The sequence below is a fragment of the Ruditapes philippinarum genome, unplaced genomic scaffold (assembly GCF_026571515.1).
Source record: "Ruditapes philippinarum isolate M1 unplaced genomic scaffold, ASM2657151v2 ctg569_1_1_1_1, whole genome shotgun sequence".
Lineage (NCBI taxonomy): Eukaryota > Metazoa > Mollusca > Bivalvia > Venerida > Veneridae > Ruditapes > Ruditapes philippinarum.
In genome coordinates this window covers 72,629-100,562 of record NW_026855503.1, presented here as the reverse complement: position 1 = coordinate 100,562, position 27,934 = coordinate 72,629, and the positions used below count along the sequence as shown (strand labels likewise).

Sequence of the window (27,934 nt, the reverse complement as noted above, 5' to 3'; positions counted from 1 at the left end):
TCATGTATACTTTGCCTTTAATTAAAATATAACATGTGATCGACGAAACCACTTTCGCACCTCTTCAAAAATTAAGTTCGCCGAACCGGTAGTTCGACGAAACCACCATAATTCTCGTAAATAAAGTACTATTTCTACTTCTTCTTCTTCCAATATACTGGCCACCTTCAACTAACTGAAGTTTACTGCCAGGTCTACTGTACAGGTTATAAGTAGATGAGTGTAATATACTACAATAATATACTTTGTCTTAGTAAATTCTTAAATCATTTCTTTTCCTTCAAGTTCTTATTATCATTTTCTAGACTACAGGTTCATTTAATTTAGTACCGTGTATTCATTTTTTGTTGGGGGTTTCCCGTGCTTAAAATAGATTTTATCACGTGACTTACGGGAATTTCCATCCATTTTGACAAAGTTTTCATTTACGAAAATGTATCAGTTTCACTTTCATTCGTAAGAAAAAGGTAATATTTTGTAGTCTGGGCTTATTTATCATGTGTTTTAAAGACATATATAACAATAAAGCCAGGAAATGCGTTGTAAGTCACTTAAAACACACTTACTTCAGATTACTACGTAATCGGACATCAAATATTCGGACACGAAGTTTAACAGTTTAAAAACACAAATTATATGCGATATAATATCGCTGTTTAAGTTTAATAATTAAGCAATTTAGTGATTCCTCTGTCACCTATTGTTCCATTGTCAATACATGATATTCGGTATGATTACTGAGCTTTAAATAGTCAATTTAGTAAAATGAAATGATACCTTAATAAGGTTCCTTGGGAAACGGACAAAAGCCCTCCCGGACAAAAGCCCTCCCGTCAAAAAATGACAAGGCGGACAAAAGCCCTCCAGTGAAATTGACAGGGCGGACAAAAGCCCTCCCATGAAAATACCAGGCGGACAAAAGCCCTCCCATGAAAATGACTGCGAGGACAAAAGCCCTCCCGTCAAATTAACAAGGTGGACAAAAGCCCTCCATACATGTGATATCCCGGCGAGATTTTTAAAAATCCCGATATTTCGACACTGATCCTGATTCCCGATATTACAGCTTGAATTCCCGATTTTTAAAAAAAAATCAACATAAAATATATCAAACACAGCACCTGTTCCTAAAATTTTATGTAAACCGTGCCTCCGGGCATTGATTGTTATCTGTCCATATCCTAAATTATAGCGGATTAAATGTTGTGTCGCTAATTGACGGAAAGGTGTCGTAATAAACAGTTCCATCACCCAAAGTTAAACTTAACACGTGTTGTGTGTCCGTCAATTGACCTCTTTTATAATTTGGCAGAAGGTATTACACGCTACGTCATCAAAACGACCCTGTAAATTTACATGCATGAATTCGGCTCAACCTTTGATTAGTGCCGCACTGATAAAGATTAAAGGTGAGCAGAATCATTTAAAGTGGATCGTTCAAAAACCTGTTTGAGATGCGGCAAAACCATGTCTAATTAACCTATTTTCATTGAGTGGGTAATTTTTTTGTTTTGTTTAGGAATTACACAATCATCGAGGCAAGAATGTGGATTTAATTAACTGAATGATTTTTGCATTTATTTTGAGTCTTCTACTTACGTTATGTTATTTAACTGTCAGTCTTATGCTCATGAATAGTTGTTGCACGTTTTCAAATTTTTGTTTGTTTGTTTGTTTCATTTTACGCCTTTTTCCTACAGTATTTCAGTCATATAGGCGGGTAGTTTCAAGTAGCTTGTGTTTTAAATTATTAGCCAATTATTGTATGACTGAAAAGACAGATATAATAATTTAAACTGAAAATAATGAAATGTGAAAATGTGACTGTTTTAGAAATAGCCTGTTTTAGAAATAGCCTGTATGACTACACTTATTTATTTATCTATTTATTTATTTTTTGGTGAATAAATTAATATTGATTAACAAAAAAATCATAAAAAATATAATCATTTATTGGTTTTAGGGTAATATAGATTCTTTGAACCAAATGTGCCAAATACGCATTGAAATTAGAGTCAATAAAAAATCCAGTTTTGAGCCTCAAAATCCAGCTGAAAATCCAGATTTGGTCCATTTCATTTGTCACATGTATGGCCCTCCCGTAACAAAATTAAAAATGTATGTTGAATACTTGTGATTTTTTCAATGCACTCAACATAATGAAATTGGTACATACATGTACATTTCTTGTTGTTTTCAATTGGCCTAAGTATATGTATGAGCTAGAACCACCTTTTATTCTGCACATACCTTCCTGAAATGTTTAACGATTTAACTTTTTTACACGAATGTCGTTAAAAACAAAGTCACTTTTAAAAGTAATTGACTCATTTCAAGGCACGTTATAAATGTCTTTAACTTTTAAGTTAATTTTAACTTATTTTCATCATTTATTACTCTATTAATCTTAACTTCAGATAGGAGTAATCCTTCATATTTACATGAATAAATATGCACTTACAGATTTTAGCACTAATTATTCAGATGCCTCTCAGGAATGTTCTCAAGCTCATACAAACACCCTTATGGCAATGGAAAACAAAAATATTCTTGATTACAATGTGAATATGTTGAGTGCATTGAAAAGAAAATATAAACTATTCAACATACATATATGTATTTGCTGCGGGAGGGCTTTTGTCCGCCCTATTATTTTCAAGGGAGGGCTTTTGTCCGCCAAGTCATTTTTACGGGAGGGTTTTTGTCCGCCCTGTCAGTTTCATTTTCATGGGAGGGCTTTTGTCCGCCTTGTCATTTTCACAGGAGGGCTTTTGTCCGCCTTGTAACTTTTTGACGGGAGGGCTTTTGTCTGGGAGGGCTTTTGTCCTACACTCATGTTCCTTGTTACTTTTGGCAAAACACTAGACAGAGTGAAATGCTGATACAAGAATCATGTAGTATTTCAGCCACTGCAGGGATCATTCTTGGTGAAGATTTACTGACTTTCTGCATATAAATCATTTAAATTGGTTGAATGTTAGAAATCTTGCACCACTTCAAAATTAAGAAGGCAACGATCTGAGATATGGCATCATATGCATCGTTTACGTCATTGATAAGAGATCTGTTCTTAAACACATTGATAAGTTTCGGACAAAGAATCTGGATTAATCTACATGTAGATTATACAAGATAATGGTTACTAATACTTTTATTCACAAATTCTCTCAATGCAAATGATGTTCCTGGAGCAAAACTTACGTAAAGCATGATTGGAAGCATTCTTATGTACAACAACGATGATGGTTATATTGTAGGGTTTTAAAAACATCTGGAAACAAAGATGATCTGGTGTAAAACAAATTACCTTCGGGACAAGACTTTCCCTGCAAGTCAATTTTAGAAAAATGCCGGCACTTGGCAATTTGTTTTTGTTTTACTTCAGTATTTTGTTTCAAAATTTGAAATGGTAAGATGATATTGTATGGTTTAACTTTTAAGTCTATACCATTGGAAATTTTGTTTCTATGTAAAATACGAAGATTGGAGATGTCATGAATCTATCCACCAAGTCCTACTAGCATTAGATTAATATCTTACAATAAGCAATATTTTACCTCAATGAATTTTTTTCACAGTATTTTACAGCCGATTAAAGGCTGTTTCCCCTAGCCCAAAATATGTATTTTTCCCCCTAAAAATGCTAATGTCCCGTGCTCTTCCTTACCAGAACCATGACTTATAAATTAAAAGTCATTTGTATTTTTATTTCCCTTGGATATGTCTCACACAAAATATTTGTGGTTAAAATCATCAGCAATTATATTTAAATGTCACTTTTAAAAGGACAGTGTTAAGTTGTCCCTTTCCTTTTCACACTAAATTCTATTTCCAACTTAATTTCTTCTTACAATTGTGTAAAATTTCTTAAAATATTGCATTTAAACAATGTTAATATTCGCTGATTAACAACATGTATTTTGTGTACATAATTGCTTGTCCAAAAGTCAGCACAGGTGATGGAGTGGTGTTTGGATAAAATCTATTTTTAGAATAGTGTTATGCTATTGGAGTGTCATGGTTTGGTTTTAGTAATACACAATACCACATCTGCAAGTGTGTTTTAATACTTTTAAGTCTGTGCTTAACTAGTTTTTACAATTTGTTCTTAAGCCAATCAGAGCATGAGGTTTTTCCATTAATCAGAGGTTCATGTAAAGTTTTGTGTAATCGGCATAATTATAGTTTATTTATTGTACATGCAACAATCACAACATGTCCAACCAGCATTTATTTAGGTATTGCTTTTACTTCATAGATTAATTGATATTTGAAGAATAATAGTTGGGAACATTTGTACACACTTTGCATCTAGTTGTTTTCCTTAAAAAAAATAAATTAATGCTACTCAGATTCATTGCTGTTTATTATTTCAACAATAAATATGCTTAACTTTAATACTGATATAAATCGTTTAGTTTATACAAATTTATTTTAGTTCGATTGTGTTGGAAGCTATGTATTAGCTTAATGAAACACTCCTTGAACCAACCAGTACTATGCAACGAATGTAAAGTTTCTTGCTCATGGAAATAAGTTGGCTTGCCCCTTTTTTAATTCCAAAACATCCTGTGGCTTCCTGTAGTGGTAAATATATAGCATAATATATCAGAATAAAAGGGACGATGATCAACTGAGAATGTGTTATAGACTCATAGCCACAGTTTTACTCAAGGCCTTTTTCTATTTACATGCAATTAAACATGCAACATACAAAGCAGAGACTAATGTTCTTACAAATCAACAAATATATCTTATCTTGAAATGCACAAAATATTCTACATTACTGTGGTAATCCACATAACTTTTCAAACACTAATATGGAATAGTCATACATGTATCAATGTGTCATATTGATGTAATATTGTAGTAATTGGACTACTTGCAGGTCATCCTGGTGCAGGAATAGTTAAGGATGTCTCAGGTTATAAAGAAAGGGCCATGGAGTGAGGAGAGGATGCTGGGATCAGGTGGATTTGGGGCTGTCACACTGTGGAAAAATGAGGTATATACAGCACATACAGAATTGAGTTTAATATTATTCTTTAATAAAACTATTTTTCAACACTGCACAAGGAACTTAAATCATATAATATATACTGACATATATTCACATATTGATTTTTGTTTTTCAAAAGCATTGTGGTGAATATAAAAAATTAAATTTTTCTTAGTGTTTTGAAAAGTAGTATTTATGTTGTTCTCAGTTCTATTATGTCAAAGAGCCCTCATTTGTTAATGGACTTTGGATTGGCTATTTTAAAATTGATATGTATCATTTTTTACATATTTGTAAATTTAATGTTGCAATTAATTTGTTTGATTTAGTCTTTGATATGTTATTTGAAGATGAAATATACCCTTTTGGTTGGTATTAATTTTCATAGTCTATTAGTTGAGATCCATAACTCTGACATTGATTTTGACTGAATAATGACCCTTTGCAAACTTGATTTTGAATCCAACATCAGTCAAGAAAACAACTGAGGGTAAATTTAAAACTTAATACCTGTCTTACATTAATATTAAAAATTATTGAAGGTATTTACTTGAAATCCAATTCATGTCTTTGAAATTATTATGGAAAGTAAGTGTCCAAGATTCATTAAGGACTTGTGAACTTTTAAATTTCTTTTTCAATTTCCAAGACTCATTAAACATGTTAATATATATTTCAAATGAAATATTCCTATTTGTTAATTCTGACATTATTCAAGCTCTTGTTGTACTACAAAGCACTGAGAATAGTCAAGCATACTGTCCTACTGACACCTCTACAGCCAAGAAGCAAAGTTTACATTTGTTTTCTTGCGTTCATTAATCATGTATTATATAGGAGACTGATGAGAAGATAGCTTTGAAGCGATGTCGTTTACAGAATGAGATGACAGAGAAGCATAAACAGAGGTGGATTTTAGAAATTCAGATTATGCAGAAGTTACAACATGAGAATGTCATCTCTGCCATGGATGTACCAACCATTCTTGATGTTATGCCAAATGAATTACCGTTACTGGCCATGGAATACTGCTCTGGGGGAGATTTAAGGAGGGTATGTGTCGTAAATTTTGTATTACTTTAAAAAGTTGTAAGATATTTATGAGGATAACAAGTACAAGCTAGTAATTGTTCAATCTTTAGAAATTAATTTTCTTTGAATTTGAACTAATCATACCTCACCTTCTAGTTTAGACATTGACTTGGTATTACAGATAGTATTATCAACTAAATGGCTGACATACAAAAGCTTAAATAATTTATTGAAAGAGTCAAACAGATTTGGCAATGTTAGTAATAAATTGTCTTTATCCTATACCAGAGATCTGCCGAGGACGCGATTTTGCGCCATTGGCGCTAAAAAAATGAGAATGGCGCAGGAAAATCGGCAGCAAAGGGCCATGGGCGCATCTAAAATTTGTGCCAGACTTATAAGAAAACACAACTGTCTGCTGGGTTATTCAGTCATCCAGTCAAAGCTGGTACCAACAGCAACATGTTACCCATGCTCCTGTAATTACGCATATTCTTGAGTTTATCCATTCCCCTATAGCTTTTGTCCATGTTATCTACTTACCGCATTTCTTCTCATAATCCCTTTCCCACACAGATACTCATTTCTACTACCGTAAATTTAATCCGATAAAACAAACAAACAAATTATACAACTACTTAATATTTAAAATGATTATCGGTAACTGAAAAAAAAAGTGTTGCTATTTTAAGAAATGCTGTAATTTACAGTATAATATGACAGGTGTTCAACTTGATCAACCCTAAGCTTAGGTCACTAAAGTTCACGTAAGTTTCGGCTGATGAAGTGTACATAAAAAAAAGTTGTATATTTCGTCATCAGAATGTTTGACAGGGTGATTAACCAATCAGAGAAACATTGTGCATGACTTTTTTCATTATCAAAAGGTCTGTCAGCAAATGTCTTTGATGTATGCTGTCTACACAGAGGCATACAAGGGGCAATAAAATTCGTCAATATACAGTGGTAAGGGACATTTGGTGCAAAGTAGGAACAATTAAATGGATAATGCACAATATAAGACATTACAAGTAAGAACCAGCAATTATGTGAATAAATTTGCATATCAAATTTTTGAGCAGCCATTTAAAAAATATTTTCATTTTTGCCTGCAATTAATATTAGTTAGAAAGTTACCATGTAGGCATAATTTTTAGCTCGACTATTCGCAGAATAATCGAGCTAATGCAGTCACCCATTTGTCGGCGTCGGCGTCCCTGTGGTTAAGTTTTTGTATGTAAGCTGGTATCTCCATAACTACTGAAGGGAATGGATTGAAACTTCACACACTTGTTCTCTGTGATTATCTAAGATGATTGGCACTAGTCCCATAACTCTGAATTGTTTTATTTCATAATTATGCCCCTTTTTCGACTTAGAAAATCTTGGTTAAGTTTTTGTATGTAAGCTGGTATCTCCATAACTACTGAAGGGAATGGATTGAAACTTCACACACTTGTTCTCTGTGATTATCTAAGATGATTGGCACAAGTCCCATAACTCTGATTTGCTTTTTTTCATAATTATGCCCCTTTTTCGACTTAGAAATTCTTGGTTAAGTTTTTGTATGTAAGCTGGTATCTCCATAACTACTGAAGGGAATGGATTGAAACTTCACACACTTGTTCTCTGTGATTATCTAAGATGATTGGCACAAGTCCCATAACTCTGGTTTGCTTTTTTTCATAATTATGCCCCTTTTTCGACTTAGAAATTCTTAGTTAAGTTTGTGTATTTAAGCTGTTATCTCCATAACTACAGAAGGGAATTGATTGAAACTTCACACACTTGTTCTCTGTGTTTATCTAAGACGATTGGCACAAGTACCATAACTCTGATTTGCTTTTTTACATAATTATGCCCCTTTTTCGACTTAGAAATTCTTGGTTAAGTTTTTGCGTGTAAGCTGGTATCTCCATAACTACTGAAGGGAATGGATTGAAACTTCCCACACTTGTTCTCTGTGATTATCTAAGATAATTGGCACAAGTCCCATAACTCTGATTTGCTTTTTTACATAATTATGCCCCTTTTTTGACTTAGAAAGTCTTGGTTAAGTTTTTGCATGTAAGCTGGTATCTCCATAACTACTGAAGGTAATGGATTGAAACTTCACACACACTTGTTCTCTCTGATTATCTTAGATGATTGGCACAAGTCCCATAACTCGGATTTGCTTTTTAACATAATTATGCCCCTTTTTCGACTTAGAAATTTTTGGTTAAGTTTTTGCGTGTAAGCTGGTATCTCCATAACTACTGAAGGGAATGGATTGAAACTTCACACACTTGGTCTCTGTGATTATCTAAGGTGATTGGTACAAGTCCCATAACTCTGAATTGTTTTATTTCATAATTATGCCCCTTTTTCGACTTAGAAAATCTTGGTTAAGTTTTTGTATGTAAGCTTGTATCTCCATAACTACTGAAGGGAATGTATTGAAACTTGAAGAGTTTGTACCTTTTCGGACAATTTTATGTATTCATATAGGTAAGCATTATTATACTCAATGAAACACCCTTGTGACAAATTTTCGAATAGTCGAGCTTTACTGTCCTCCGACAGTTCTTGTTAATTATTGGTAAAGTACTGAATTATAAGTGAACCACTTGTCATAAAATATGATTTGAGTTTTATTACGGGGGAAATTCAATTATCTACAAACTTTTTAACAGTTATTTTGGTCAATGTTTACTTATTTTCCCAAGGCCCATACTTTGGTAAAAATGGCCCATCATTTTCAGACCAAGTGGGCCCTGGGCCCAGTACTTTCAAATTCTTGGCAGATCTCTGCTATACCATGGTGCAGCAGTGTAATAAAGCCATTTAATAAAAACAATATCATGCTAGTGTAAAACTGTTTGACGTGACATCATTATTTTGACATTATATACAAGTATAGCATTAGAAGCGCGCTTATATTATCGTTACACTACAGGTGCGTCAATGAAAAATGATACTCTTTCTGTAAACTGTTGTTATTTAGAATATGTGATAAACAGAAAATTATATATGTGTAGATTCAATACTACATCATGGAAATGTTAGGCAGATATGTTAGCCTTGAAAAATGTTTTTATACGGTCAGAATGAAACATCATATGTGTGTTTTGATGAAATATATATTTCCAGTGAAGCCATGTCTTATAAATACTTTGACTTTGATACATTTTTCCTTCACCTTATTTTCATTGAAGTCCACAAATCTGTCCTGCTAAAAGTGTACGGTATGTAATTTCATCTTATTTCTTCAATTGGGATGTCATTTTATGTCTGGAGTAAATCACAGAGAGAAAACTTTGGTCTCTCTCCACCAAAGCAGGAAAAATCCTTTAATGTGTAGTCACGTAATAGTGATATAATGTACCATATCTTATTTCTTAAAAGAAATGAACAAAAAAGAAAAATGTTTTATTGCAGATATTAAATCAGCCACAGAATTGTTGTGGATTGAAGGAGTTTGCAATACGCTCACTGATACATGACGTCTCTGCGGGGTTAGAATATCTACATGGAAAAAAGATCATACATAGAGACTTAAAACCAGAAAATATTGTCCTTAATACCGTGGAAGAGAGGGTATATAACAATGCTGAACAGTTCTTATTTTATAGTTTTTATGAAAATGATAGATAACATTATACCATATTCAAGTAAAATGACAAATTCAAGTGATTTTTGTTTTGGTACAATGTAATACTTATGTATGAATATTTGTAAGATAAAAGTCCAGACTGGTATAATGTCAAAGCTTTACATATTTTCATCTACAAAACAAAGAATAATAAAAATAGCTGAGATACCCAACAGTTTCTGTTCCAATTTTTTTCTTTTAATATGTTATAAATAATTTATAACTACATGTATATGACTGAATAAAGGAATGCCAATCAAATTGCTGTAAGATATATATACCAGTATATATATAAGTTGGATATATGTAACATTTGTTAGCACTTTAAAGTGATAGATCTGTAAGAATTATTTTGTTGGTGATTTTTATAGGTTGTGTATAAGATAATTGATCTTGGTTATGCCAAAGAATTGGATCAGGGCAGTGTATGTACATCATTTGTGGGAACATTGCAATATCTTGTAAGTATTTAACTAAGTTTTGATACACATGTTATACTAAAATGATTCTTGGAGATCTTTGATGTAATGGCTGCCATCATAGAGTTATCTTTTTTAGCTCACCTGTCACAAAATGACATGGTGAGCTTTTGTGATCGCTTTTCGTCTGGCGTCAATTGTCCGTCTGTAAACTTTTACTTTAAACAACATCTCCTCATAAACTGCTAAGCCAATTTCATCCAAACTTCACAGGAATGTACTTTGGTAGTCATCTTTAAAATTTGTTCAAAGAATTTAATTCCATGCAGAACTCTGGTTGCCATGGCAACCAAAAGAAAAAACTTAAAAAATCTCCTTTTAAAAAAACGAAAGAGGTAGAGCTTAAATATTTGGCATGGAACATCATCTAGTCAGTTTTTACAAAGTTTGTTCAAATAAAAGCCCTGGGGTCAAAATTGGCCCCACCCCAGGGGGTTATTGATTTTCCTTATTTGTATACAGTAAAAACTTAAAAAATCTTCTTTTAAAAAAACGCATATAGCTAGTGCTTAGATATTAAGCATGAAATATCTTCTTGTGAGTGTCTACCAAGTTTGTTCAAATAAAAGCCCTGGGGTCAAAATTGGCCCCACCTCAGGGGGTCATTGTTTATCCCTTTATGTATATAGTAAAATAAAAACTTAAAAAAATCTTCTTTCAAAAAAAACCCCTAAGTTATGGCATGTATGCCTAAGAGCTAGAGCTAAGATATTATTTAGCATGAAAAATTTTCTAATGGGTGTCTACCAAGTTTGTTCAAATAAGGGCCCTGGGATTACAATTGGCCCTGCCCCAGGGTCATTGATTTTCCTTAAATGTGTATAGTAAAAACTTAAAAAATCTTCTTTTAAAAAAACCCAAAGAGCTAGAGTTGAGATACTAAGCCTGAAATATCTTCTACTGAGTGTCTACCAAGTTTGTTCAAATAAAAGCCCTGGGGTCAAAATTGGAATTGACCCGCCTCGGGGGCCTATATACGGGTGAACAATTTTAGGGCCATCACTTGTTTTGTAATTTCAATTAATTATGTGTATTTTCTTATTGCTGACTCATAATGTTCATTTGTTAAGATTTATTTGTAATGTTTTTAACAAAGTAAAGCGAGACAAGAACCCAGATGAAATTAAATTTTACCTCTCTTTCTAATGCCAACTCGATACGGTTACATACCTTATTACCGGATTGTACATAAAAATCGTACCAAGACTATGATGTGTTTAAACAAGATTATCGAATATAAAATTCTTGAAAATCTCTATTAAGGTTTAAATATATGTGTAAGACTTGTTACATTTAAATCTACTATAGTTTCAACTGTAACTTATTTGAACCTCTGTTGAGTTTGCTTTCTTGAACTAATACCAGTATCATATCAAGAAATTTTTGATCTACATATATAACACAATTTATTATAGGCTCCTGAGCTGTTTGCCAGTCAGAAGTATACATGCACAGTAGATTACTGGTCATTTGGAACTGTAGTGTTTGAGTGTATAACAGGTTACCGTCCATTCCTTCCTAACAGCCCGCCCGTCCAATGGTTTGTACAGTTCTTTAAGAATATTTTGATGATTTTTGCTACTTTTACTTTAATCACTATCAAATTGTATTTGTCATTTTATGTTAAATATACTTTTTTCATTCATTTAGCCATTAAACAGAATTCTATATTGATTTTTAGTTCAAATTAACCAGCAGTTTTCTGTCTTAAGCAATCTCATGGTGATACCATAGTCTGTTTGCCCTACATAGATTTTAATGTATACAATATTTACATGATACACTGCTATACTGCTTATATTACAAGCATACTTGAAGAAACCAGCAATATTGTAATAGTTTTTAGCTTACCTGAGCACACAAAGCTCAAATGTGAGCTTTCGTGATGGCAGATGTCCGAAATGTCTTTAAACATCTCCATTTTAACTAGCTGATTTTGACTGAACTTCTCAAGAATGATTCATAGGTTTCCCCATGGAAAAGATATATAAATGGTTCCATTCTTATGTATAAGTTGATCACAACTCACAAGAGCTAAATTAGACTTTATAATGAAATCTTTGAAAATTTCTCCTCACAAACACTATGCCAAGAGCATGGATATTTGGCTCTTGGCATCACCTTGTGGTCCTCTACCAAAGTTATATACACATTGTCCCTCAGGTCAAAATATGGTCCCTTAGTTTAATTAGACTTATACTGAAAAATGCGTTAAAGTCTTCTTGTTTAATACTGAAATGCCTAGATGTTTGGCAAATAGCATTGCCTAGTAGTGGCACATAGCATTGCCTAGTAGACCTTTCCAAAAGTGACAAAATTAATTATCCTGTGGTCAAAAATTGCCCCATCCTTGTGGTAACTTAGTTTTTACACAGACTTTTACAGTAAATTTATCTGAAAGTCTCATTACTCCTGCTCCAATTGTTATAGTACTATCTCCCTCATGAACTACAAACTATCCTTTAGTTAATAATTTTTTTTTACTTTTACTTAATTAGTTCTTGAGGAATACTTTCAAACTTTTTCTTCGCCTCCCAACCCTATATGTGATAAAGTCAAGTACATTGTACCAAAAGGTTAATTTAAACTAAAAAATTATTGTTTTTAGGCATAAAGAAGTGTGCAAGAAATCTCCAGAAGATATTTGTGCAAAAATAGATGATCATGGAGAAGTAAAGTTTTATAAAACAGTACCAACAACAAATAGATTAAGCAGGTAATAGTACATAATCTATATCACTAGTGCACACCAGGACAACATTTATGCTCTTAACCAATGGTTCATTGATATATCAGTATGTCAAGGATGTACCATTATGTTGATTGTACACCAGTATGTCAGTGATATACCAATAGGACAGTGTTATATACCAGTATTTTAATGTGATATACCAGTTTGTCAGATTGATATACCAGTATAATGAAGTGATATACCTTTATGTTTGTCTGATATACAAGTAAGTTTCCTGTGATATACCAGTATGTTGAAGTAATATACCAGTATGCCAGTGTGAAAAACCAGTATGTTGAAGTAATATACCAGTATGCCAGTGTGAAAAACCAGTATGTTGAAGTAATATACCAGTATGCCAGTGTGAAAAAACCAGTATGTTGAAGTAATATACCAGTATGTCGGTGTGATGTACCCAGTATGTTGAAGTAATATACCAGTATGCCAGTGTGAAAAACCAGTATGTTGAAGTAATATACCAGTATGTCAGTGTGATATACCAGCATGTCGGTATGATGTACCAGTATGTTGAAGTAATATACCAGTATGTTGAAGTAATATACCAGTATGCCAGTGTGAAAAACCAGTATGTTGAAGTAATATACCAGTATGCCAGTGTGAAAAACCAGTATGTTGAAGTAATATACCAGTATGTCGGTGTGATGTACCAGTATGTTGAAGTAATATACCAGTATGCCAGTGTGAAAAACCAGTATGTTGAAGTAATATACCAGTATGTCAGTGTGATATACCAGCATGTCGGTATGATGTACCAGTATGTTGAAGTAATATACCAGTATGTTGAAGTAATATACCAGTATGCCAGTGTGAAAAACCAGTATGTTGAAGTAATATACCAGTATGCCAGTGTAAAAAACCAGTATGTTGAAGTAATTTACCAGTATGTTGAAGTAATATACTAGTATGCCAGTGTGAAAAACCAGTATGTTGAAGTAATATACCAGTATGCCAGTGTGAAAAACCAGTATGTTGAAGTAATATACCAGTATGTCAGTGTAAAAAACCAGTATGTTGAAGTAATATACCAGTATGACGGTATGATGTACCAGTATGTTGAAGTAATATACCAGTATGTCAGTGTAAAAAACCAGTATGTTGAAGTAATATACCAGTATGCCAGTGTGAAAAACCAGTATGTTGAAGTAATATACCAGTATGTCAGTGTAAAAAACCAGTATGTTGAAGTAATATACCAGTATGTTGAAGTAATATACTAGTATGTTGAAGTAATATACCAGTATGTTGAAGTAATATACTAGTATGTTGAAGTAATATACCAGTATGTTGAAGTAATATACTAGTATGTTGAAGTAATATACTAGTATGTTGAAGTAATATACTAGTATGTTGAAGTAATATACCAGTATGTTGATGTAATATATCATAATGTTGAAATATTATACAAGTATGTCAGTGTTATATACCAGAATTTTATGTAGATGACATTTGTTTAGAAACCATTTCGTTAAATATGTATTTTATAGCACAGGATAACCTTTTCAGAGTATTTGTTTCATGATTTTGAACTTTTCTGCCCTATATCTAGATCTATGCAAACATACCTTGAACAGTGGCTGCGGAACATGTTACGATGGGATCCCAAGGCTAGAGGGGGCGGGCTTGTGAAGGCAGGGAGACCAGCAGTATTTCAAATGCTAGATAATATTCTTCAAATGAAGGTAAACATCACAATAAGTTTAATCTGTTTTAACTGTAGTCTACCAGCAGTTATATTGACTTGTGTATGTCACCAGTATAACATGCTTATCTCAGCAATCTGACTTTTATCTGGGTAATCTGACCTGATTGTACACTGTTGCCTGCTTAGTTCAAACATTTAAGGGAAACCATCACCTGGTGGTTGATTTAATCATATTTTATTGCTAATATATACATGTTAATATAACAGAGACAACAGGTTTTTGAAATAATGAATAGCAAATGGGTTGGGCCCAAGTTCTTTCAACATTAGCGATTTGCCCTCCACTCTAAGTAGTTAAGGTGTATGCCTCTCAGCTTAGCTCTAAGAATGGTCAGAAAATACTGTGAGCTTCTTATACATTAAAGGTGGTTTAAACTTATTACAACAATATGATATTGAAATCCCATAAATTCACAATAAACTAAGCCAACTTCAGTTAAGGACTAGTTCATTACACAAACTCAGGGTGGTCAAAGCTAGAGTGTTGGTTGACTAAGATCTTATGATAAATGATACAGATGTTTGATTTGTGTTCTGAATGTAGCTTTTTGTGCTAGATGGAAATAAATGATCTGAAAAGTTTCAAAATTTGAGACCATATCAAATAAAAAGTCAGTCTCTAATTATAATTGGAATTTCATTGATAAAAAATGTTTTCAAATTGGAAAATATTTCATCAAGTTACATAATAAATAGTTACCTGAACAATAAATTAATAATAGATTATTACAACTAAAAGTTCAGACCAGTGCTTGACTTTATGGCTATATACTTTGTATGTTTTACCATATACATGTACATGTACATAATTCTGCATAGTTTTGAATTTGAAATTTATTGAAATGAATTTGAATCTTGTAAAGATCTAAGCTGTATAGTATTTATTGTATAAAGCTATCAATGTAAATGTTAAGAAGACATGTTAATTCATTCATTCAAACATTTGTTATGTTTTGTTGTAGATTATATACATACTAAATGTAGCTTCGAATGAGTTGTTAACCTACCCTGTGATAGACCAACACGACATGTCCGACCTACATAAACGTATAGAGGAGGAAACAAAGATTCCTGTACCAGAACAAGATATTATACTCGCTAACGGGGTCACTCCTGAGAAGGAAAAACCGGCCTCGCAATGCTGGCTCGAACCTGTAAGTTCTGTTTGAAATTTCACATTATGAGTTGTATACTTGTACTGAGTGGTTACAGTGTACGAAGTGTAGTTGTACTATATATCTCTCGTAATGGGATTGTATGATCAAATGATTATAATGTGCAGATTTTTGCATATATAGCAACAATAGTCAATTTAATCATTGTTAAACAATCTGTTATTGATAAAAAAAGAAGTGATAACCTTGTTTATTCCTTGTTTAACTTTACATCAAAGCATAATTTGAATATTTCTTGACTAGGATTATGCTTTTGAACTATATTACCCTTAAGGGCCTTGGTAAATGAGTAGAAAGCGTGACTGATAGAGAGAATTACTTGCCCTTAAATGCTATTAGTTTAAAAACTCTAAATGGACTTTGATAACTTCTGACAAAAAAATATCCAGCAGGCTTATAAGAGGATGGTAGTTCTGCTCAGGTGCAATTTTCTTCCTTCTGGCAGTATTAACTTTGGCAGTTATTGACAAGTTTTGTTTTAACACGGCATATTGATCTCTTCTCTCTTCCAATTAGATGTTCTTCATCAATGTTGTAAATGCTTGACAAAATATAACCTTGAATTCCAAGTTTGCTGAGATATCAGAATTATAACTATATGAGCCGCTTCACGACAAAACCAACTTAATGCGTTTGCGACCAGCATGGATCCAGACCAGTTTGCACATCCTCGCAGTCTGATCAGGATCCATGCTGTTTACTTATAAACCCTACTACAAGTAGAGAAACTGATAGCGAACAGCATGGATCCTGATCAGACTGCGCGGATGCACAGGCTGGTCTGGATCCATGCTGGTCGCAAACACATTATGTTGGTTTTGTTGTGACGCGGCTCAATTATACTTGTATTTTCAGACTGAGGAGGGAAGTTATGTATATTTATTTCAACACGGTAGCAGAGATTTTGAGGCAGGGCTAACCAAGAATAAACTATTACCTGCGGCAGTACAGACCATTGTCAAAGAACCTCAAGCTATGATACCATTTAATGTAAGACTTTCAAACAAATGCAGGGTGTTTTTTTTTGTTTTTGTTTTTATTTTTTAGGTGTTATATATGAAACTGTAAAATGTAATACTATTTTTGTGAAATAACAAAGATATCTTTTTTAGCATTAGTGATTTATATGTCTAACTAACTGATTTGTTTTTGAGATTAATTTAAAACTTTAAAGTGGATTTGTGTACAATGGGCACATTTTCAATACGTATTTCAAATATTGATAAAAACAATAGAAATGTTTCATTTTGATATTCTTATAAAATGTTGTTTGAAAAAAAAATAAGGATAAAGTTTTTAGTGATTTACAATGAACATTTGTTTGATGGACAATAATATTTTGTTCTAGAACATTTTATTATCTGCTATATAAATATATGTAATAGCAGGTCATATATCTTGCACTTGCCAACAACTTGAATTTTTCATGGTTTGTTGTTGTGTCTGCTAAATACTATCAACTTATTGTCCCCCACCTTTTCGAAGATAAAAGGGGGATATAGTAATAGGCTCCGTCCGTCTGTCTGAGCAAACATTTGGGTTTAGGGGCTATATAACAGTAAAGAGAACAAAAGAGAACAATAAGTTCATTCCGTGATTAAAGGGTTTATGGGCTAGTAGCCCTTAAGAAAACAAAGAAAATAACAAAGAAAATAGCCCCCAAAGCCAAAATGTTGGAACATCTGTCCGTCCATCTGTCTGTCCATCTGTCCGTACAAGGTTAACCTAGAACGGCAAGTTGGATTTTTCTTAAGTTCTACCTGTACCAATGGCTTCATAATTTACACACTTACTAATCCATACAAAGTATATGATCTGGGCAAGTTACATAACTATGGCTTCCATTTGCACCAAGTTATGGCCCTTTTCAGCACTTAGAAAATGAATAATGGTTAACCTAAAACGGCAAGTTGATATATCTAAGTTCTATCTATACTAATGGCTTTATAATTTCCACACTTACTTATCAATACAAAGTACATGATATTGCCAAGTTATATAACTGTGTCATCCATATTTCCCAGTTATTTCCCTTTTTTCACTTTGAAAATAGGGCCTTGTCTGGTTATCCTATTTCGGCAAGTTGGATTCATCTGAAATGTCTCCTAATTGCTTAATTTCTTTAATGATATCTTTCATATTTAGAAGGTTGATACCTTTGATGGTGTGGAGTAAGCGGTCTCTAGGGTCAAGGTCAAGGTCACTGGTTTAAAAAATAAATATAAACATTTTTGCTCATACCGGCTTTATTTTTTAGTTGATGTCTTAGTTTAATACAAACATGCCAAGGGAGGTCCTCCTCCTTTGGGTGTAGTAAGGGGTCATTTGGGTCAAGGTCAATGTTACCAATGTCAAGGTCACCAATGTTAAAAATAGATTTTTACAGGTCTATTAACCTTATTCTATAGACAGATGTTATTTATAATTGATAGAAACATAAAATTTGATGGAGTTAGTGGTCAGTTGGGTCAAGGTCACCAGTGCTAAAAATAGATTTTTACACATTTGCTCATACAGCCTTTATTAAGTGACATATATATTTTATATTTGGTAGGAAGATAACTTGCATGGTATTCAGCCTTTTGATAGGGGTAGGGATCAGTGGGTCAAGGTCACTTGTGCTAAAAATAGATTTTTTACACTTTTGCCCATACAGCTTTTATTTATCAACAGATGTATTTCATATTTGGTAGGAAGATAACTTGCATGGTATTCTTCCTTTGGTTGGAGTAAAGGGTCAGTTGGGTCAAGGTCACCAGTGCTAAAAATAGATTTTTACACTTTTGCCCATACCGCCTTTATTTATTGACAAAATATTTCATATTTAGTAGGAAGATAACTTACATGGTATTCTTCCTTTTGATAGAGGTCACCAGTGCTCAAAATAGATTTTTACACTTTTGCCCATACAACCTTTATTTAATGACAGATGTATTTCATATTTGGTAGGAAGATAACTTGCATGATGTTGAATATTTTTCAACTTCACAAGTCAGAGCAATGACTTGGCAACTTATATTTTTCACAATTACAAAATGCCATGACTTTGTCAAGCTATATAACTTGTGTTTACAATTTTTTGACAATTTTTCTGTCCATAACTGAGTGAATGGTTAAACATTTTTTGAAATATTGTTACTGACAAGAATATGAGCCGGGGGCATTTTTGTTTAACAAACATGTTCCTGTTTACCTCTCTATCAATTTAACCTTATTTTGATATATGTTTAAAATTCTAATATTCTTTTCAGGATCAAAAGAAATGCTGGGCAGAGTCAGTATTCTACTGTGAGGATCAGTATTTAGAATTTAAAAGAATTGTCCTTAGTCAAAGAGCTGCAATGTAAGTTAGAATCATTTAGTATATATCCAAAGCTGCATGAAAGATTACAAAAATGTTCAAAAATTCAAATGGAAGTGTTACCAATCCCCAATCAAATGTACCTTTTGAATGTGTAATGATGTACATGTTCTTTTGTATTTGACAAAATTAAATGTTTTTATCGCTATAATTCTGCCCTGTAACTGGCAGAGCAAATGCCATTTATGCATATTTTACAGTAGATCTTAGAATTAACATATAGCATATGAAAACATAATTGAGCCGCGTCAGGACAAAACCAACATCGTGACGCGGCTCATATAATGGTTTTAGAGTGGTTAGATTCATATCACTAGAAGAAAAAGTGCTGAATGTGAAATTATTTGTCATAAAGAAAATGAAATGTAAACAAAGTAGTATTTTGACTTCCATGCAAAATAGAAACTCACCATAACTGTACTAATTGCCAAAGAGAAACAGATGCAAAAGATTAAGATTATTGGTCAATGATTAACTTTTTTTGGAAATTATAAAAGTACACCAAAAATAAAAAAGCTTTTAAGAGATACAAATAATAACCATTTCTATGGCAAATTGTGAGTGTAGAAACGAAATTTATTGATAAAATTGTTATGATCTTGTATAATAATCTTATAAACTAGCATGTAATTTAAAAATTGTCTTGATATGTTTCAGATTAAGTTTAATTAGAATAGATTCAATATTTGTGAAGGCAAAGAACAAGATGACTTACGAAGTTGATCAAATGAAAACAAAGTGTAAATTCTTCTTAGAAAGGTATGTCAGCACTTGGTGCTTTTCTGTTACTTAAATCAATAGTTTGCTAAATTGTAATGAAGACCTGAAGTTTATTTGTACCACTCCTGATATTGATTAATTCAGAATTTATTTTAGTTTGATTGTATAGGAAGCTTATATCTTATACACACACTCTAGAATTCATTCCTCGAACCAACCAGTACTAAGCAACAAGTGAAAAGTTTCTTGCTTAAGGAAACAAAGTTCCCCTGTATGGGATTGAACCCACGCAGAAAAGCGATCCTAGATTACTAGTCTGACATGTCAACCACTTCACCATGCTTCAAATCTAGAGTTTATTTCCTGAAACTAACCAGTACTTATGTCATGAGGTACATATGTATGGCTCAAATCCACAGTTCTTGGGTTGTTTGGCAAACACATGAACTATATGGCCATATCTCCCATTAACTATAAAAAAATTAAGCCATTTTCATTCACTAATCAACATGTCAATATTTCAATTATGTAAAAGGGTTTTAGGCAGATTTTAGCTATTAACAGTTGTCAATAATGTTTGGTTTTAAAAAAAAGATATAGACATTTACATTTGTTTGTTTACAGCTTAGAGCATGACAAGATGTTTTACAATGAGCAGGCCAGCAATGGTGGAGTCAGTATGTATCTTTAAACTACCTTTATTGACTTTGAAATTTGAATTTTTCATGTACAGTAAAACTTCGTTAATGAGGCCACTGAAGGGACTTTGCAAATCTGGTGTTAATAGCTGGTTGGTCTAATTAATGAGTTTGTTACCATCAAGAATCTGGGCCGGGGGCATTTGCCAAACAACTTTTTATGGTCTCAATTTAAAAACACGAATATTAAATGCTATATAATATGCTGAAAAAAATAAGTAAGAAATAGGATTCGTTAACATTGTATTTGACTTTTATATTTAGTAATAGTAATATTGAAAATGATTCCTACACTACTTAAAGAGGAGAATGTATGTGTGTGTGGTGTATAATGTGTATTTACAAACTGTATTTCTTTATCAAAGGTTCAGACGCTATGTTTTCAAAATGGTTAAAGATGCAGAAAGAAGTCCAGACATTTTTACAGATAGTAAGTATAGTATGTGGGTTGTCCAAATATACTGTGACAAGATTGTTTAAAAGCTAAGTGAAAGAGGTATGCATCTGATATTTTGATATGTTATAAAACCATGTTATTGAAACACTTTCACAAATTAAAATCGAAAAATATCAACAAACAACAAAAGTATGCCGTAAATACCATGGCAACTATCTGAAACCGACGCACGTCAAACGTCAAAGACGGAGTTAAATCTACATAAGTCTCGTTTCTCAAATACTCTCAATGGCTTTCAACTCAATAATGGTGCAACTTTATCCATAAATCGTCAATTACAAACTTGTATCATGTGGTTGTTAATGTCTGTAGAATGTTTGGATGGCATACATTAATTTTTGTTATACGCGAACCTCGGGTCTCGGAGCACCTGCTTTTAGCTGTAGGAAATAGGCGACAGGGATCGGTTTTCCTATCCGTGCTTTCCTTATTTCGGCTTTTTGTAATGCAGAACTCTTGTTCCGTTCATGCCTTTAGTAAACAAATGCTCAGGATATGTTGCTAAACTGTTCTATTTGGCATATTTGTTGGAAATCGTAATATGTGTCATCTCCAAATAGTCATGAAACCTGAGTGACCTATTCATTGGCCGCAAATTCTTCGAACGTCGCCATTTTAACCTTCCTATTTTCTATTAGATATTCTAATTTATCTGTAACTTGTTCGTTTATTAAGTTATCTAACTAAAATTTTCTGAGGTGATGTAAACATAGCAGCAGAGGAAGTCAACATGATATTGTGCAGACACATCATCAGATATTTGAAATATACATAATTAAGTTTAGCCTATTCATAACAAAATGCAAATTATTTGATATGTGCTGGCAAATCAAACCAATGTCGTTAATACTGAAAATTTCTAAGTAGCTAGAGTAAATATTTTGTAAATGATTTGTTGTAATGTTAAATAATAAACTTAACTGTTATAGGTGTGAATTATTATCTATTAACGTTAAAAATGAACTGTCTATAAAATTTCTCACAGACTTTTGGGACAACCCTCGCACTTTTCAACTAGCAAAATTATCAAACCTTTCTGTTCTATGATTGTACAAAATATTGTAGATAACATTAAACTATCTCTTAATATTGTAATACTTAACATACTGAATTTGTGTAATACATTTGCCATGTCTATAATTTGTTACAATGTGTTCAAAGTTTAAGGGATTTCAGTAACAAATACAAAAATTGAGGAGTTACTTAAAGTAAAGCACCTGGTCAGGTTATACAGAAGTGAAAGCTAACCTAGCTCTTTACCGGTTGGCAAAGGCTTATCACTTTCGGATACAACAGGTAAATGGTTAACTGACATTTTTTTTTTTTCGCAGGAAGAAAGAGTGTCAGAGTTAGAAAGTCAAGCAGTTGCCTTACAAACCAAAATAGTAGAACTACAGAAAAGTCCATTTGCTAGAACGAAGCAGGATGATACACTGGAGATACTGTATGTATAGATCTTGATTGTTACTTTATGTTCCAGTATATTTGATTAGATATATTAAATCAGTAACACTGACAGTGTTGATAAAATATCTATGCCACTAATGTGCAGTCAAGCCTGGATTCTAATTTTATGCCACTGAATGGCGGCATATAGTACTTGCACTGTCCATCTTTCTGTTTGTCTTGTAATCTTGTCCGCGCTTCATCTCCAAAACTGCTGGGGGGGATTTCAGTGAAACTTCACAGGATTGTTTGTCACCATGCCTAGTTATGCATAGTATCTTGTTTTGGGCTAATTCAGTTTTCCCATTGAAATAAAATCATTGTCCTATCAGTAAAATATTTTGAAAAGTAATCAGCCTAACTTTGTGAATCTTTGTAGGGACATTGCCAGTAGATCAGCCTTATTTTTGTAATAAGCCCAAAGGTGAAAGACACAGTGACACTTTAATAGATATCATTGTCTTATCAATAATTTGAAAAGGAATAAGTTTAAGTTTATTTAACATGGTCTGAACATTGCCAATGGCAACAACTGACCCCTATTAATTTTAGGTCAATAGGTCAAGGTAATAGTCTGTTTATAATTCTTTTTGAATCAATAAATTGAGAACTGACTATTCAAGTTTCATATACTTAATAGGAAGATTAAATTTTCTGATGTAGCTTAGTTTGAATATTACCTTTTAAAGGCTTTTACATTTACTTTTAGATCAAAGCAAGCAAGAAGTGTTTATCAAGAATTCAGACAAACTGCCAGAGGTAAATAAATAAATTTTTCTTTAAATAACCACTCTGTTTTGCATGTACAACATCGACAATGCTTGTTTATGTCAGATGTAAATAATTAATTGCTAAAAAATACACTGACCATACAAACAATGATTGCAATTGTTCTCTATTTCTTTGACCACATAAACAATGGTTGTAACTGCTACAAGATTTAATACATGAACCACATAAACAATGGTTCTAACTGTTATAAGATACATAACATCACAAAAATTGATTTTCTGTATTTCACATGTATCATTAAAGTAAATACATCTGTAATGTATGTTGATGCTCACATTTTCTTAATGCCTTTAAAGCAGGGATATTGCCTGTCTCAATCTCTCCAAATAAATGTTTAATATCACACCATCTTGTGTTATACTTAAATTGTTGACACATGCTGTTGTAATAGAATAGAAACGTTGCCTTGTCTTACCTTTTTCGTGTTAATTTTATATTTTTTATACATGTATATATATATATATATAATCAAACCATATACATGTAGCATGATAGTTAAAAGCTAAAATGTTTTACACTAATACTTGTAGAGAACAGAGATGCTGTGAAGGACCAGAAACCAATGGTTACTGTTGTTGTGAAGGTTGTGTTGTGGAGAGACAAGAAATTACCAGATTTATATGCTCATATAGGGTAACTATTATGTTGTTATTTTCCCTATATTAAACCACTTGCCCCTTACCGTTGTGGTTGTAAATAATGCAAGGGACTTGAGATATTTTCAGATGGCAAAGCTATCCAGATAGCTTACAGAATGTTTGCAATTCTGTGCAGCCTGACCAGGCTCTATACTATTGGCTGACAGAGATCAAAATTTAATCTTGCTTTCCGGAAAATAAAAAATTAAACATACATGTTTATGAGTAAATTATACAGTAAATATTTGAGTTAATTATGAGGTAAACATATGTGTAAATTATGAGATCAACATGGGGGGTAAATTACAGGTAAACATGTGGGTAAATTACAAGGTAAACATATGAGTGTATTACTTGCTAAACATTTGAGTAAATTAAGAGATAAATATATGAGTGAATAATATGTTCAGCATATTAGTAAATTTTACTGTAAACATGTGAGTGCATTATGAGGTCAACATATGAGTAAATCAAAGTTAAACATGTGGGTTAATTACCCATGGTAAGTATATGAGTAAATTACGAGGTAAATGTGAAAAAAAAATATTATGAGGTAAACATATGAGTAAATCAGAGGTAAACCAAAAAAAAAAATAGAGTAAATATTAAGGTTAACATGTGAGTTATTTATGAGGTAAACATGTGAGTACGTCTTGAGGTAAACATGTGATTAAAATTGAGGTAAACATGTGCAAGAATTGTTACATTTCAGGAAAATTGGTGCTTGTAAAGCTGATGTACATATGTTATTACCTCAAGTAGAGGAATGTATACAACATATACAAGCTAACTCGAAGAAATTGTTAGAATATCAAAAACAACGACAAACTGCAATATGGAAACTCCTTGAGATCACTGTAAGATTTGTTTACATATAGGCTATAACTTATGTTATAGGTTTTCATATAAATACATTTTAACATGGCCTTAAAAGACATACTCTTAGAATTGATGCAACATCTTGCTTTTCAGAAACAGTTGCACAAAGAAAGATAACGTTTGAAAAATAACTGGTTTTTATCGTCGAGTTACTTGCCTTAGGCATTGAAGTGAATGGTTGTGGGAACCACCAAGTTTTCTATGGTGTCTTCATTTAGTGATTATTCTTAATAAAAGTTTTACTTACTGTATTTCAACATTGTCATTCTTACTTATTCAGTTTGTTAAGTGGATTTGTGTGTTACATCAATCTGTTTTATTGAATGCAGATAAAATATTGTTATAAAATTAATGTTACTCAGAGATTTCTATTTTGAGTGTAACCATGATATTACATGCCAAGATCAAAAGATATTCTTTATCAATAGAAACTCCCTTTTCATTATTTCATCTTCAAGGTCCAACAAGTTAAGAAATCTCAACCAGACTCACCACAGGGTCCTACAGACTCTATGGATGTGTCACGTATGGTTGCCCCACCAGTGTTGCCGAGTCCGGAGTTGTCAACCAGTACTCACAGTAATATGAGCACACCGAGTATGTTACAGTCTATAATGAGCATGTCAGCTAGTGTAGAGTCTCTGAAAGCCTTAGATGACTGCAGGGCTACCTCTAAAATGTAAGTTATAAATTTGTTATTGTCTTTTTATTTTATGACCTTTACAACTGTCCATCAAGAGGGTATGATTAAATATTTTAATGTCTTGCGAGTCATTGCAATGTTGTAGTAGAAATTTACTAGCTAGCTTATAGTGGTTTGTTGGTTCGACTCACTTGTGGGTGCATGCTAAACATAATATATCTAATTGGCGCTTGAGTTATTTGTTCATCAGTATAATTGGAAAATCACCATCATACTGTGTGTTGGTTTAACTACAAAATCCAACAAAATAAATAAAACCGGTGAATGCCTGATAAATGAAGTACTGAATTAATCATCTGTCAACTGGATTTTGGATGTCACCATACTCTGTTGTTAATTTTGATCTCTTCCGGCAGAATTCTGCAAGGTAATAAAGCTCTTTAGCTACTTTTTGTATGGACTGTCAGCAGTGCTGAGTGTTTTGTGGCTAGAATAATACTAGGAGGAGCATCTACTGTTGAGGGTGATGCCTTATTTTGCTGATGTCATTTCTGAATCTTTTAAATGAAATTCTCCTTTATAAAGTTAAGAAAAATCAAATTGAAATGATGACTGTATTAATTAAATACCTTTAATGCTAATTATAATAGATTATTTGAATTTGTTGTATGAATTTTATACCTTGTCAGGTTTGAAGAGACTTTAGGAAACCTTTTGGATGAGCAGGAGAGTTTTACAACAATGATAAGTGACCTTCAAGTATCTACAACAGCAAGTTCAGTAAACACATGACGTCTGCAGCATTACATTTCCTTAACACATCCCTTGCATTGAAACAAAATAGTTCTAACATAGAATGATTCCTGGCCTATGTGGAACAATACAATTAGATGAAGAATTTGTTATGAAGAATCAAAGACAGACAAGGAGCAATACAGTTTGTCATTTACTTTACAGAAATCTGTGAAAATGTCTTAAAACATGTATATTAGCTATAAATGCAATATTTACCTATATAGTATCTTACAGGAGTAATCGTTATATTAAACAATGGCTTACTTTAAACTTATAATATTCCTGGATTAAGGGGCGTCCGTGGCCGAGTGGTTAAGGTCGTTGACTTCAAACCACTTGCCCCTCACCTCTGTGGGTTCGAATCTCGACAGGGACTTTGGATTCTTTCATGTGAGGAAGCTATGCAGCTAGCTTACGGAACATCGGTGGTTCTACTCAGGTACCTGTTCGTGCCTGAAATAATGCACGGAAGGGCACCTGAGGTCTTCCTCCACCAGTAAAGCTGGAACGTCGCGATATGACCTATACTGTGTCGATGTGACGTAAAACCCAAAACAAACAAACAAAATTCCCGGATTAAATTTAAATTATTTTTTATGAAATGTGAAGAAAATGTAATTTTTTTTTTGTGACACGATTTAATTGTAATGCCAGAAAATGTAAAAAATCCAACATTTGCAATTTGAGAGGCAATGAAACATGTGTAATGGAAAGAAATATTTAATGGTTATATTACGGTTAAATTACAGTAAATGCAAGTGATGTTATGTGATCATGTAGATACTTGGATACTTGTATAATATATTGTACAGTACATTTTTTTTTAATTGCCTTTCTTTTTCAATATCTTTCCATTATTTTTATGATAAACTCATTTTCCTGTACATTTCAGTTTGCTTACTTTATATTTAAAAATATCTTTGAAAAATGCTCTTAAATTGGGTAAAAAATGGCTGCCACATTCACAGACATATTGTTTATATTATTCATTTAAAATCATTTAAATCTTAGTCTTACATTGTAGTAGTAGATATATGTATACCTATTAAGTTATGTAGTCACTAAGAAATATTATTGAACTCGTATAGACATTTCCATTATTATCTGTTTAAGATTTATTTTTTTCATGTCTAATATTACATTTAGTATTTCTATAACAATCATAAAAGGCTTCCTATGGTGTCAAAAATTGTGTCTCCAAATTTTTTTTTTTTTTTTTAGTTCAAGGGATCAGTGTATATGTGTGAGTGAAGATATTTAGAAGGTTTTATTATACATTATCTAAATGCCTATAGCTTGTTAAGTTTACCTTTACCTTATGAATGCATGATATACATAATGGCGGCTAAAATTTATTATAATAAAATTATTTAGTTTCCAATCATTAACTGGAAAATAGGTTTTTTTTCGTCTTAGATTGATAATTTCTACATACAAATACTTATTGTAAAACAAGATTTTGTAACTTTAATCATTATCTAGTCCTTTTCTGGAACCAACCATTGCCTTATATGGTTGTTACTTGAACATGGGGTTGAATCCTCTATCCCAGTATGAATAGGCATTCACAAGATTTACTAAGCCACCTCTTGTATTGTTACACATACAATGTTTGCCAGGGTAACCTGTAATCTTAATGGATGGAAGAAATCAAAAATGGATAGCACTTAATTTCATTTCATTTTAAATTGCTACTTACCTGATGAAAACGCTAAAAATAACCTGTTACTTG

General features: G+C 32.6%; 1 protein-coding gene across 1 annotated transcript; it reads left to right on the top strand.

Moving 5' to 3' along the window:
- The first annotated feature begins 357 nt into the window (after positions 1-357).
- Positions 358-27,934, top strand: LOC132743570 (inhibitor of nuclear factor kappa-B kinase subunit alpha-like). The gene is made up of 20 exons (XM_060732100.1): positions 358-467; positions 4,889-5,005; positions 5,837-6,052; positions 9,452-9,610; positions 10,037-10,126; positions 11,560-11,684; positions 12,753-12,860; positions 14,443-14,575; positions 15,561-15,752; positions 16,629-16,763; positions 19,025-19,116; positions 19,792-19,893; positions 20,479-20,531; positions 20,918-20,982; positions 22,341-22,453; positions 23,165-23,214; positions 23,778-23,880; positions 24,598-24,742; positions 25,223-25,443; positions 26,097-27,934. Exons 2-20 carry the CDS (start codon positions 4,916-4,918, stop codon positions 26,197-26,199), a joined length of 2,295 nt encoding a protein of 764 aa, XP_060588083.1. The 5' UTR covers positions 358-467; positions 4,889-4,915; the 3' UTR covers positions 26,200-27,934.

Bases quoted from the DNA above. Each gene is read 5' to 3' on its own strand.
- LOC132743570 (XM_060732100.1), top strand. From the start codon at position 4,916: ATGTCTCAGGTTATAAAGAAAGGGCCATGGAGTGAGGAGAGGATGCTG. The intron at 9,611-10,036 runs GTATATAACAAT...TGATTTTTATAG, and splicing joins TTAATACCGTGGAAGAGAGG to GTTGTGTATAAGATAATTGA. The intron at 16,764-19,024 runs GTAAGACTTTCA...TATTCTTTTCAG, and splicing joins AAGCTATGATACCATTTAAT to GATCAAAAGAAATGCTGGGC.